The sequence below is a fragment of the Eulemur rufifrons genome, chromosome 29 (assembly GCF_041146395.1).
Source record: "Eulemur rufifrons isolate Redbay chromosome 29, OSU_ERuf_1, whole genome shotgun sequence".
NCBI lineage: Eukaryota > Metazoa > Chordata > Mammalia > Primates > Lemuridae > Eulemur > Eulemur rufifrons.
This window is the reverse complement of record NC_091011.1, coordinates 95,456,660-95,470,451: the sequence shown is the minus strand read 5'-3', so window position 1 is coordinate 95,470,451 and position 13,792 is coordinate 95,456,660. Positions and strand designations below refer to the sequence as shown.

General features: G+C 53.4%; 1 protein-coding gene across 3 annotated transcripts; it reads left to right on the top strand.

Annotated features, from left to right (window-relative positions):
• The first annotated feature begins 3,634 nt into the window (after window positions 1–3,634).
• Window positions 3,635–13,474, top strand: ASB10 (ankyrin repeat and SOCS box containing 10). 3 transcript variants are annotated; one of them, XM_069462343.1, is made up of 5 exons: window positions 3,635–3,991; window positions 4,769–5,036; window positions 8,410–8,929; window positions 12,899–13,012; window positions 13,289–13,474. In XM_069462343.1, the coding sequence occupies exons 1-5, from the start codon at window positions 3,721–3,723 to the stop codon at window positions 13,472–13,474; spliced, it is 1,359 nt and encodes a 452-aa protein (XP_069318444.1). In that variant the 5' UTR covers window positions 3,635–3,720. The 3 variants fall into 3 exon arrangements, with proteins under 3 accessions (XP_069318444.1, XP_069318446.1, XP_069318443.1); XM_069462342.1 differs by lacking the exon at window positions 3,635–3,991 and adding an exon at window positions 4,190–4,617; XM_069462345.1 differs by lacking the exons at window positions 3,635–3,991; window positions 12,899–13,012 and adding an exon at window positions 4,049–4,617.
• The last annotated feature ends 318 nt before the right edge of the window (window positions 13,475–13,792 follow it).

Sequence of the window (13,792 nt, the reverse complement as noted above, 5' to 3'; positions counted from 1 at the left end):
TCTGATAAGGGACTAATATCTAAAATATATAAGGACTCAAACTACTCAATAACAAGAAAATAAATAATCCTATTTAAAAATGAGCAGAGAACCTGAATAGACATTTCTCAAAAGAAGACATATAAATGCTCGATATATAATATATATGAAAAATGCTAACATCTCTAATCATAGAAATGTAAATTAAAACTACAATGAGAGATCACCTCACACCTGGTAGAATGGCTGTTGTCACAAAGACGAAAGACAAGCATTGACAAGGATACAGAGAAAAGAGAACTCTGTGCACTTTGGTGGTATTGGAAATTAGTACAGCCATTTTGGAAAATAGTACGGAGGTTCCTTAGAAAACTAAAATTAGAATTACCTTATGAGCCAGAAATCCCACTACGGGGTACATACCCAGAGGAATTGAAGTCAATATGTGGAAGAGGCCGGGCACGGTGGCTCACGCCTGTAATCCTAGCACTCTGGGAGGCCGAGGCAGGTGGATCGTTTGAGCTCAGGAGTTCGAGACCAGCCTGAGCAAGAGCGAGACCCCGTCTCTACTAAAAATAGAAGGAAATTATCTGGACAACTAAAAATATATATAGAAAAAATTAGCCGGGCATGGTGGCGCATGCCTGTAGTCCCAGCTACTCGGGAGGCTGAGGCAGGAGAATTGCTTGAGCCCTGGAGTTTGAGGTTGCTGTGAGCTAGGCTGACGCCACGGCACTCACTCTAGCCCAGGCAACAGAGTGAGACTCTGTCTCAAAAAAAAAAAAAATATGTGGAAGAGACGTCTGCGCTCCCATGTTCATTGCAGCGCTATGCACAAAGCCAAGACATGGAAGCAACCTAAGTGTCCATCAGGAGAAAAATGGACACAGAAAATGAGGTAGAGCCTCTTCCAGGGACACTGTCCAGAGGCCCTCAGAACAGTCCAGCGTTTGACATACAGTCCTGGGCTTTCCTACAGCCTCTAACAAACCTGGGCTGTCCTAGCCCCTGCTAATAGGAGTGTTTGCCTTTATACCAGGGAGGTTGGAACAGCACCAACATCTGCAGGTGGCACATGCCCAGGAAGACTCTGGGCATTCATTCTGTGGGACCTAAAGTTCTCATAGGGTGTCTAAAATGGAAAAACATGCCAGCAGGGCTCTGGTGGTTCCACATGTGCCACTTGTGTCTGTGACAGGGTCAAGTGTGCTTTCCCTATTGAGGAGCAGAAAGTCGTGGAATTGTTGAAGGCACGGCACAGAGTCAGGAAGCTAAATTAAAAAAAGAAGCTTTTATTGAGTAATAAAAATTGAAAGGCTAAAAAAAAAGTGAGGTATATCTACATAATGGATTACTATTCAGCCTTCCAAAACAGGAAGTTCTGTCATTTGCGACAACACGGGTGAACCTAGAGGACATTATGTTAAGTGAAATAAGCCAGGCACAGAGAGACCCATACTGCATGATGTCACTCATACGCGGAATCCAGAAAGTCCAACTCATAGACGCAGACAGTGGAAGGTGGTCACCAGGGGCTGGGGGTGGGGGCGGTGGATGGGGAAAGGGGAGACGTTGGTCAGTGGGTCCATGCTACAGTGAGACAGGAGGACCAGGTCCTGGTGATCACTGCACAGCACGGTGACTGCAGTTGATAATAATGTGCACTTCAAGATAGCTAAAACAGGATTTTAAATGTTCTTACCACAAAGAAATGATAATGTTTAAGGTGATGGATAAGGTAATTTGATCATTACATAGAGTAAACGTATCGAAATACCATGTTGTACCCCATAAATATATACAATTATTATTCATCAATTAAAAATAATTTTTTTTAAAAGCAATTGATTAAAATTCTTTTAAAAAAGCCAGTGTGAGCCAGAGAGGCGCGACTGCTTGGGCTGGAGCACCCCAGCCGCCATGGGAGTGGTGGGTCTGAGCCGAGCCCTGCCTGGTCGTACATTTTCTTTCTCCCCTTTTTTCTTTTTATTCCCGCAAAGACAGCAGTCTCATCCTGGCTTGCCTGAGGAGGCAGAGGCACTTCTTCCTCACTCTCCAGCTAAAACCCATCTAACCATGACAGGGTAGAGATGCCATATGGGAGATCCAGCGGTCATCCAAGAAAATGGAGGTGTCACTATGCAGGGTGGGCAGGAGCGGGTCAGCACCCAGGATGAGCAAGGAGGTGTCAACACCCACGATGGGCGTGGAGGGGACCAGTACCCAGGATGGGTAGAGGGGGATCAGCACCCAGGATGGGTGTGTGGGGGGGTTAGTATCCAGGATGAGTGTGGGGAGATCAGTACCCAGGATGGGTGTGTGGGGGGGTCAGTACACAGGATGAGTGTGGGGAGGTCAGTACCCAGGATGGGTGTGTGGGGGGGGTCAGTACCCAGGATGAGTGTGGGGGGGCTCAGTACCTAGGATGGGTGTGGGGGGGGTCAGTACCCAGGATGGGTGTGTGGGGGGGTCAGTACACAGCATGGATGTGGGGGGATCAGTACCCAGTATGGGTGTGTGGAGGGGTCAGCACCAAGGATGAGCATGGGGGGGGTCAGTACCCACGATGAGTGTGAGGAGGTCAGTACCCAGTGTGGGTGTGTGGGGGGTCAGTACACAGAATGGGTGTGGGGGGGGGTCAGTACACAGGATGAGTGTGGGGAGGTCAGTACCCACGATAGGTGTGTGGGGGGTCAGCACCAAGGATGAGCATGGGGGGGTCAGTACCCACGATGAGTGTGAGGAGGTCAGTACACAGGATGGGTGCGAGGGGGGTCAGTACCCAGTATGGGTGTGTGGGGGGGTCAGTACCCAGTATGGGTGTGTGGGGAGGTCAGTACCCACGATAGGTGTGTGGGGGGTCAGCACCAAGGATGAGCATGGGGGGGTCAGTACCCACGATGAGTGTGAGGAGGTCAGTACACAGGATGGGTGTGAGGGGGGTCAGTACCCAGGATGGGTGTGTGGGGGGGTCAGTACACAGGATGGGTGTGGGGGGTCAACACCCAGGATGGGTAGAGGGGGATCAGCACCCAGAATGGGCGTGGGGCGTTTCTGTTGCTCCCTGTGGGGGGAGCCCTATTCCCTGGGCAGAAATCTGTGTTCTGGAGAAGACTCCCTGGGGGGTGCCTCACACGGTGGGGGTAGCCTCCAATGTTTGTCACTGCCGTGAACCCCTCCCTTGGATTTGGGAGTGGGAAGGTGCAGGGCTAACCAATGACATTTGGGAGGGCAGGAAACATTATCTGACAGGCACAGGCCCTCCCTGTGGGTTCCGAGCGCAGGCCGCAGGAGGCTGATTTGTGAAGCAGGCGATAGGCAACAAAGCGCTTGAGATCCCGGGTTCTACCCCAGCTCTGCAACAGGTTATCTGTGTGACCTTGGACAAATCGCTTCCCTTCTCTGGGCTACATTTCCCTTTACCTGTGAGATGACAGACTGGCCAGATTCGCCAGCACCCCTAGGTGGTCCCTTTTACCTCCGGGGTTGGAGGACTCAAGCCTCGCTCTGTTCTCCAGGCCTCCCCAGTTCCCCCTCCCAGCCTGAGAGTTCCATTCCTGGGTGCTGACAGCCAGGCCAGTCGGGGCTATTTATGGCTTGGCCTGTGTGTGTCCTCCTGCTCCTCCCACATTGAGCCCCACCCGGCTGGGGCCCAGCGCCCACCAGCCCAGTCCACCAGCTGATTGCCCCAAGCATTGCCCCGAGTCCTGCGGCTTTGGCTTTCTCCCCCAGAAACTAGCCATGCCTAGGGGAAGGAAGTCCCCTCCACCCTGGGAGCACCACCTGGGCTGCCTCCCCTCAGCCCCTGCCTGCCGGGTCTGGGGGCCCCAGTCCTGTCCAGCCCTGGGGACTCCTCGGCCATCACCACTGCTCTGCCGTGACATGGCCCTGCAGAACGCCCTCTACACCGGGGACCTGGTGAGGTTGCAGGAGCTGTTTCCCCCCAACAGCACAGCTGACCTGCTGCTGGAGAGCCGGGCCGCGGAGCCTCGCTGGAGCAGCCACCAGAGGGGTGAGGGGCAGCTGGGTGGCCTGAGAGTGGGGGCTGGGCTGAGCACCTCAAGTACAGAGGTCCCAAGAGCTTCAGGAAAAGGAGATGTCCCTGGCTGTTTCTCCCTCACCCCAAAGCGTGCCCAAGATCCTAAACCTTGGCCCAGGAACGAAGTCATGCGGAGCCCAGAATAGCTCCTGCTGAACGCGTGGCCAGATCAGGCTCAGAGCTCAGGACACAGGGACCCTCTGCCTCCATCTGCCTGGGTTTCCCTTCTCTCCCTCTGTCTTTGGCGGCTCCCGCTCTTCCTCCCACCCCTCCCCCTTCCCACATGCTCATGAGCTGGTCCCCAGAAGAATGCAGGGGACAGGGAGAGTCCCCCGGTGACAGACACACCCTCTGTGCCAGGCTGGTGGAGAAGCCCAGCAGAGGGGCTGAGGAGCACCCTGAGGCTGGCCCGGGACCCATCGTCACCCGCACGGCCTCGGGACCTGCCCTCGCCTTCTGGCAGGCGGTGCTGGCCGGGGATGTGGGCTCTGTCTCCCGCATCCTGGCGGACTCCAGTACCGGCCTGGCTCCTGATTCTGTCTTTGATACCAGCGACCCAGAGCGATGGAGGGATTTCCGCTTCAACATCCGTGCTCTGAGTATGGGCCCGGGGCACGGGGTTACTGAGCGGGAGAGGGGCGGCTGCAGCGGAGCTCCGGCTCCCTCTTCCTGCCTCCGCCCGGCGCACCCTTTGGCTGGCAGCGCTTTGCCTCCCCTCCGGATCTGAGGCCTGTGTCCCCCTCTCCCTAGGACTCTGGTCTCTGACATACGAAGAGGAGCTGACCACCCCACTGCACGTGGCAGCCAGCCGTGGCCACACAGAAGTTCTGCGGCTGCTGCTGAGGCGGCGGGCGAGGCCGGACAGTGCCCCTGGGGGCCGCACTGCCCTGCATGAGGCCTGTGCTGAGGGCCACACAGCCTGCGTCCACGTGCTGCTGGTGGCAGGAGCCGACCCCAACATCCCTGACCAGGATGGGAAACGCCCCTTGCATCTCTGTCGGGGGCCTGGCACCCTTGAGTGAGTGATCCCTCACCTCAACCCCCGGTTCCACTCTGAGGGGAGGAAAAGGGGCCTTCCCAGGGAGGGTGAGGGAGCACATTGGGGCCGGCAGGCTCCGTGGGCTGGGGTAGCACAGTCCTGGCTTGGGGTGGGGGTCAGGGTGCAATTCCCAAGCCATCCAACCATTGGCCCCATGACCTTTGCAGTGGCCTGGCCTTTGGACCGTTTTGTGGTTTCTTGGGGTAGAGGAAGGCTGTGGCAGGGGCCCAGATGATGGCCTGTGTTGGCATCCATTATGGGGAGCTGGTGTTGCTAAAAGTGTTAATGTTTTCTGAGCTCAGCCTATGTGCCAGGCACTGTGCTAAGTAGACAGCAACTGAGTCATGGTCCTGCCCTCCGGGGATCCTGCCAGGCTGCAGAGGGCAGGGGCCCAAGTTGGGGCCTGCTGTGGTCCCTGTGGGCAGGGCCTGGTTCTCAGCCAGGCAGGTCTGGCATCTCCTTATTGGCAGGGTACCCTCAGATAAATGGGTTCAAGGGACTGTCACTAACCAAACTCACAAGAAGCTGATGGATACACTCAAATGTGTCAAGGTGTTGTTCACTGTTGGCCTAAATAACTATGATCTATGTATAAGGAACCTGAGAAGATAAGTCCCCACTTATGGTATTTTGGTGAACGTGGAATCCAGGCAAAGGCAGCCTCAGCAACCTGTGCACTAAGTCTGCAGACAACAGAGGCTCTCTCCCTCCTGACTGCACCCCCACTGGGTTTTGCCTCTCTCCCCTGAATGATGCAAAATTATTGATCCTTGGGTTTCCCTTTCCTGGACGCTCTCCCTCTTGCTAGCCTCATCAGCTTCCAGAGGATTCCATGGACTTAATCACATCATGGTTGAAGATGTGTTCAATACTAGCATGGTCTAACAGGAATCTAAAGTGAGCCACATATACAAGTTAGAATTTTCTAGTAGCCCTAACAAAAAATGAAAGAGGCTGGGTGCAATGGCTCATGCTTATAATCCCAGCACTTTGGGAGGCCAAGAAGGGAGGATCACTTGAGGCCAGGAGTTTGAGACCAGCCTGGGCAATAGAGTGAGATCCTGTCTCTACAGAAAAGTTTTTAAAAATTAGCTGAGTGTGGTGGTGTACACCTGTAGTCCCAGCTACTCGAGAGGCTGAGACAGGAAAATCGCATGGGCCCAGAAATTCAAGGTTACAGTGAGCTGTGATCAGGCCACTGCACTAGTGAGACCCTGTCTCTAAAAAAAAGAAAAGAAAAGAAAAGAAAAGAAACATGTAAAATTAATTTTTAAAATTGCATTAAAATACACACAAAATTTACCATTTTACCCCTTATTAAGTTTACACTTTAGTGGCATTAAGTACATTCACATTGTTGTATAACCATCACCACCATCCATTTCAAAACTTTTTCTTCATCCCAAACTAAAACTTTGCACCCATCAAACATTAACTCTCCCCCTCCCACAAGCCCCTGCAACCACTATTCTACTTTCTGTCTCTATGAATTTGACTACTCTAGGGACCTCTTATAAGTGGAATCATACAGTATTTGTCCATTTGTGGCTGGTTTATTCCACTTAGGGTTCATTCATATTGTAGCATGTGTCAGAATTCCCTTCCTGTTTAAGGCTGATTAATATCCCATTGTATGTAGATATCACATTTTGTTTTTTTTGTTTTTTTTTTTGAGACAGAGTCTCACTCTGTTGCCCAGGCTAGAGTGAGTGCCGTGGCGTCAGCCTAGCTCACAGCAACCTCAAACTCCTGGGCTCAAGCGATCCTCCTGCCTCAGCCTCCCGAGTAGCTGGGACTACAGGCATGCACCACCATGCCCAGCTAATTTTTTCTATATATAGTTTTAGCTGTCCATATAATTTCTTTCTATTTTTAGTAGAGATGGGGTCTCGCTCTTGCCCAGGCTGGTCTCGAACTCCTGAGCTCAAACGATCCGCCCACCTCGGCCTCCCAGAGTGCTAGGATTACAGGCGTGAGCCACCGCGCCCGGCCTGATATCACATTTTGTTTATCCATCAATCTGTTGATGGATACTGGGTTGCTTCCACGTTTTGACTATTGTGCAGAATGCTGCTGTGAACATGGGTATACAAGTATCTGTGAAATGGGTGTAATTAATTATAATAATATATTTTATGTAATACAATATATCCATAATGTTATCATTTCTTCATGTAATCAATATAAAAATTGAGGTATTTTACATACTTTTTTTGTACTAAGTCTTCAAAATTGGAATGTATTTAACACTTAGAGCACATCTCAGTTAGGACCAGACAGCTGACAAATGCTTAATAGCCACATGTGGGCAGTGGCTACCACTGGACAGTAGGGTTCCTTCCATACAATCCCACGTGTTCAGTTCTGACCATGTTCCTGCCAGCCTCTCTGAGATCACACCAAAGACAATCCTTCCTTCCTTTCTTGAATAAACAAATGTATTTAAAAATTATTCTGGAACAATTCAAACATACTGAGAGGTAGATGGGATAATCTAATGAGCCCCATGATCCATCCCCTTCTATACCACACACTCCTCTGCCAGTTGCTGCCATTTTTGAGCTCTTACAATGACAGCCTTTCAGGCCTTATCTCACGTGCTGCTCACAACAACCCCATGAGGTCAAGGTATCATTAATTGTCCCTATTCTACACATGAGGAAACTGGAGCTCAAAGAAGCTAAGTCCCCTTTGCCTCGAAGGTTGGGGCACACATTACTGTGACTCCCCGCACTTCCTACAGTTATGTGCAGCCTTCTGTGAGGGCCAGCTTGGAGCAAGTCTGCTTGGCCAGTTTTGGTCTTGTTCTTCGTCTCACTGCCCCCCTGTCCCTCTGTGCCCCCCGCTGGGCTCCGTGTCCCCAGTCGCTCCTCTAGTCCCAGCAGGCAGAGCCCTCCAACTGCCCTGCCGCCCCTGGACCCCAACACCAGTTCCTCCATTCACTAGCTGTGCAAATTTGCGTGCGATCCTCAAGCCCCAGAGCCTCAGTTTCCTCATCTGTGATGTGAGACTCATCAGAGCACCTACCACAGGAGTGCTGTGAGGACTAAATTATTAATGCCCATAAAGCCCTTAGAAGGGGGCCTGTTCTGAGTGATAACTGCTTGTGACTTTTATTCCCACTGAGGATTTGGTGGACCATTGCAACAGAAACTATTTGGACTTTAAAAGAGAACACTGTTGATCCTGCAAAATGTTGCAAGGATGACCAGTGACAGGCGGTCCGGAAGGTGGAGGGAGACAGAACTGAGAGCCACCCAAGGCTCCCTGCCATGTTCGCTTTGCTCAGACCTGCAGGAACGCAAGCGATCTATGCCTGTTTTCCTCCCCATCGCCATCTTGCCCTTACTAGGTGTGCGGAGCTGCTCCTGAGGTTTGGGGCGAAAGTGGATGGTCGGTCCGAGGAAGAAGAGGAGACTCCTTTGCACGTGGCCGCCCGGCTTGGCCACGTGGAGCTGGCAGACCTGCTTCTAAGACGTGGGGCGTGCCCCGATGCCCGTGATGCAGAAGGTTGGACCCCACTGCTGGCTGCCTGTGACACCCGCTGCCAGTCCCCTGCCGACGCTGAGGCCACCACCGCCCGCTGCCTCCAGCTGTGCCGCTTGCTGCTCTCAGCTGGAGCAGATGCCGATGCTGCTGACCAGGACAAGAGGCGGCCCCTGCACCTGGCCTGTCGCCATGGCCATGCTGCTGTCGTGGAGCTGCTCCTGTCCTGTGGCGTCAGTGTCAATGCCATGGACTATGGGGGACACACGGCCCTGCACTGTGCTCTGCAGGGCCCAGCTGCAGCCCTGGCCCAGAGCCCCGAGCATGTGGTGCGGGCTCTGCTCAACCATGGTGCCGTCCGCGTCTGGCCGGGGGCCCTCCCCAAGGTACGGGGGCTGAAGGCAGCAAGAGGGCCACCATGGTGAGGGGACAGGTAGACCTAGACCTGTGCTTCAGCTTGCTTTGGAATGTGGCCCAGAACACTTGTGCACATAGATTAGTTCCTTCTCTCTGTCTTTCATTCAACAAGTAAGCAAAGCCCAAATGGGGTAAAGGAGAAGATACAGCACAGCAGGAAATGTGTGTGTGCATGCACATGTGTGCATGCGTATACATGCATGTGGGCACGTGTATACATGGTGTGCGTATGTGCGTGTGTTCGTGCACGCATGTGCACGTGTATACCCTGTGTGTGCATGTATGTGTGTAAAGGTGCACTGAGGGCAGTGGGGCCAGATTATAAAGGATCCAAAAAGACAGAAGGAGTCAGGGCTGACGTGGGCGGCAGGGAGTTGCTAAAGGATCTTCATCAGGGCAGGGAGCTGATGAAAATAGCATTTGAGGAAGCTCCAGCTGGCAGTAGGACCAGTTCAGTGAGGGACACCCTGGACACACACAGGAGAGGATCCGTTTCCCCCAGGGAAAAGCATGGGCTGTTTCACAAGGCTCAAGGTCCGCTGAACATCTACAAACAGATGCGGTCCCACTTTCTGAGAGCTTAGAAGTTCACACGTCCCCCAGACCAGCTGCCACAGTCCTGGTGCCTGTGAAAACGCCTTTCACTGTCAGTTTTCAATTTATATCTCACTTTATATTAATTTCCCCTAAGTGGGTTCAACTAGATGATGTCAAGGGCACTGGGCCTGGGATGGGAACATCATTCTCCTAAGAGATGGGTCGGAGATGGGTCAGAACTGCAGCTGTCTTCTGAGAGGGCAGCTGGCGGAGGCAGGTCCCCTCTGGCCCCACCTAGGGGCTAGTCCTCCCCAGCCCCGCCCATCCTGGGTCCACCCCTTCTGTCCCTACCTCTCCTCTTTGCTCACAAACCTAGAAGCATCTGTCTGGATTCCTAAGCAAGACCAAATAATTAAACAGCCCGAGAGTTCAGTTCGGCAGATTGGTCTCCCCTTTGGGAAAATACAAGAAAATCAACAATTAACACTAATTAATCTCCTATTAACACCAGATAATTAGGAGACAAGCAATTCCCTGTAATCTGAAGGCAGCTCTGACAGCTAATGATTTCCCCTCTGGGCGGGGAGGGAGGAGGACTCCAAGCTGCAAACACATTTCCCAGGACCCCACCAGCCGCCCTACAGCCCTGCTCCACCCTTCAGCCTGTCTCTGGAACCACGGGGCCAGCAGAGCAAGGTGCCCCATTTGTCCCTTTCCACAATCTGCAAGCCCTCCGGCCTTGGCTGGGGTTCCTGTCCTCCCTGCAAAGAGGCCTCCACAGCTGTCTGCGGTGAGATGCCAGCCCCGGCCAGTTCTCTAGGAGCCATGACATCGGACTTGGTGCCCAGGAGACCTGGGTCCAGGATCCAGCTTTGATGCCTGCTCGTGTGCCTGCAGGCAAGTCACTGAAATTCTTTGAGCCCCAAGTTCCTTGCTTGGGCTACAGCGTCTCCCTAACAGGGATGAAAAGCTGCAGAAGACTAGGGAACAGTAGGAGCAAGTGCAGCCCTGACTCCACATAGGACACTGTCCTGAGGGTGTTGCCTGTTATGTGGGTTCCCTCAACTCCCTCAGTAACCTCTGAGGTCAGTGGTAACTAAGAGTGCAGGCTCTGGAGCCAGGCACGCTTCCTGTGCAACCCTTGGCAAATTGCTTAATCTCTCTGGGCCTCTGTTTTCTCATTTGTAAAATGGGGCTATAACAGTATGCCTTCTTCATAGGGTTAGTGTGAGAAGTAGAGTTAATACATATAAAGCGTTTGGACAGGGCTCAGTCCTTGTTGGCTAGTGTTCTAAAGTTAATGCACGAGACAGCCCTTGGTAAGCTGCTACCCACTATGAGCTGTCCTTAGACACGGCAGAGAGCAGTGGGCCGGAATAGCTGCACTGGCTTCCAGAGGAGGTGGGACTTGGGTAGGAGGCTTTTGGGGAGAGGGAGGAGAAAGGAGCGGGCATGTTGGGCAGGGTGAGCGCTTGCACAGGGTGCAGAGGAGGGCATAAACGGGGCTGGCCTGAGGGGCTGGCAGGAGGAGCAGGTAGAAAGGAAAGTCAGACAGAACCAGCCTGTTCTCTCCTTGGTCTGGGAGGAGTGAGGTAAAGAAGCCTCCCCCCCACCACGCTGAGCTGGCCTGGCTCTGGTGAGAACTGCTCAGATGCAGGTCAAGAAGCAGGGGGCCTGGGCGTGTAAAATGCCTTCCAGGGGGCCCGCCCCTCCCAAGGCCTGGCCTTCCACCTGCTCCCACTACCTGCCAGGCCAGGCAGAAGGGTACCTTCTCCTCAGCAGGCACAGGTTTTAATGCCCCTGATGTCACATGCAATTGTGTGGGTTTGGGGTGTGTGTGGGTTATGTATAGGAAGGCTGCCTGGGAGATGGTATTTAGCTGTTTTCAGATCTTACAAAGGCTCTGTGGCCACTGTCTGTAGTTAGAGATCCATCAGAGACGGATGGAGGAAGCACGAGAATGCTTACAGGTACCGAGGGCAGGCATAGGTGGGCATCAGGGCACCAGTGTCTGTTGGGCTGGCGGCTGCCTTTCTGACCACGCAGATGCTCCCTTCACGGGCCATTCCACCGCCTCAGGCTGCCACCTCAGAGACCTTTCTTGGCCTCTCCATCTAGGATGATGCCCTCTCCAACCATGCAGTCCCCTGATCCGGCTTATTTTTCATTGCCGAGCAGATCAGTAAGTAATGACTTACGCGTCTATTGTTTTCCCACTGAAATTGTAGCTCCCAGATGACGAGGACCTTGTCTATCTTCCTCACTGCTGGATCCCCAGGCTTGGCACTTAGTAGTCCCCCAGTAAATGTTTGCTGAATGAAGAAACGGAACGAATCTGGCTCCAACCAGATCCCACCTTTGTTCCTACCAAACCCCCCACTGCTGCCACAGGCAGTCCTTGACCCTGAATGCCCTCCTGGCCCCTGAGTTCTCTTGCCTTCAGAGCCCAAGCCCCCTTCTGTGAGTCCCTCCCTGACCACCCAGCTCCCCTCCCCTCCCTCCCTCTTGTAGCTGTCTCCAGCCCTCACTTGGTATCGGGCAGATTCTGTTTTATACAGTGATGGATCTTTTTATCTGCTCAGGAGCTCCAACCATAGGCCAGGGACCCCTTTGTAGCCAGCAGAAAATCCAGCACAGAGCCTTGTCGAGCCAGACGGGAGAGTAGGATGATGTAGTGCCTAAGGGCAAGCCATGCTGCCAGGCCTGGACTGTGGGAACTACAACTTGGGCAAGTTATTTGACTTCTCTGTGCCTCAGTTTCCCTTGGCTGTGAAATTGGGTTAATAACAGTTCATACCTTGTAGGGATGAGGATTAAGAGTTCATACAAGTAAGGTGCTAGGGAAGGTGTCTGGCATAAGTTAAGCACAATAGAAATGCCAGCTGTTGTACTGGTTTCCTGGGGCTGCCACAACAAAGCACCACAAACAGGGTGGCTCAAAGCAATAGAGATTCGCTCCTTTACAGGCTGGAAGTTCACAAGCCAGGTGTTGGCAGGGCTGGTTCCTTCTGGAAGCTTTGAGGGAGAATCTGTTTCCTGCCTCTCTTTTAGCTTCTGGTGGTTTCCTGCACTCCTTGGTGTTCTTTGGCTCGTACACACATCACTCCAATATCTGCCGTTGTTGTCACATGTCCTTCTCTGTGTATGTGTCTGTGCCTGTTTTCTCTTCTTACAAGGACACAAGTCATATTGAATTAGGGCCCACCCTAATGGCCTCATTTTAACTTGATTACATCTACAAAGACCCTATTTCCAAATAAGGTCCCATTCATAGGTACCAGGGGTTAGGACTTCAGTACATCTTATGGGAGACAAAATTCAACCCACCAGAGCTGTTCTAGAGCTTTCTGGTCACCCTGCATGGACTGGCTGGGGATCCGATGCGTCTCTGCCTCCTCCAGGTGCTGGAGCGCTGGTGCACGTCCCCACGGACCATCGAAGTCCTGATGAACACCTACAGTGGCATGCGGCTTCCCGAGGAGGCTATGGGCCTGGTACCACCTGAAACTCTGCAGGTCAGATTCCAGGACGCTGAACACAGAATCACTCAGCCTGACTCCCTGGAGACTCCCACCCCCTAAAGGGCAGCCCCCTCAGTCCCACACAGAAATTACCCGTCGACCTGCTCATGTCCCAAGAGAAGAGAACTCAGGGAGTGAACACCCAAAGCATACACTGTTTCTGAGAGGTTCCCATAGACACCCTGCTAGTCACCAGCCCACCCCTGTAAGGAGGAGTGGGTGCCACTTGTCCAAGGCTGCCCCTCGCTAAGCCCCTCCTTCTGCCCCCAGAAGCACCAGCGTTTCTACTCCTCCCTCTTCGCCTTGGCGAGGCAGCCCAGATCGCTGCAGCATCTGAGCCGCTGTGCGCTCCGCTCCCACCTGGCAGGTTGCCTGCCCCACGCCCTGCCCCGCCTGCCCCTGCCACCCCGCCTGCTCTGCTACCTGCAGCTCGATTTTGAGGATGTGCTCTACTAGGTGAGCCCTGGGTTCTGTGGACAGTGACAGCCGTTTGGGGGTGGGGGATGGGTAGGAGGCAAAGGAAGGGTTGAGGGAGAGCCCTGGCCAGAACCAGCGCACCCCTGGACCACCAGCTGTCTCTGAATCCAAACCTCTCCTTCCAGATGTCTACTGTCTTTTGAGAGAGCCCGAAAGCAGATGCTCCAGCCTGCGGGGGTCGCTTCTCTGCACCAACTCAGGCCAGGTGGCCCTGCCCTGGCAGCAGGAGGTCTGTCTCTGCGGGCAGATGTGGGTGCTTCGATTTCCACCAGAGAGAGGCAGAAAGACCTCTGCAGC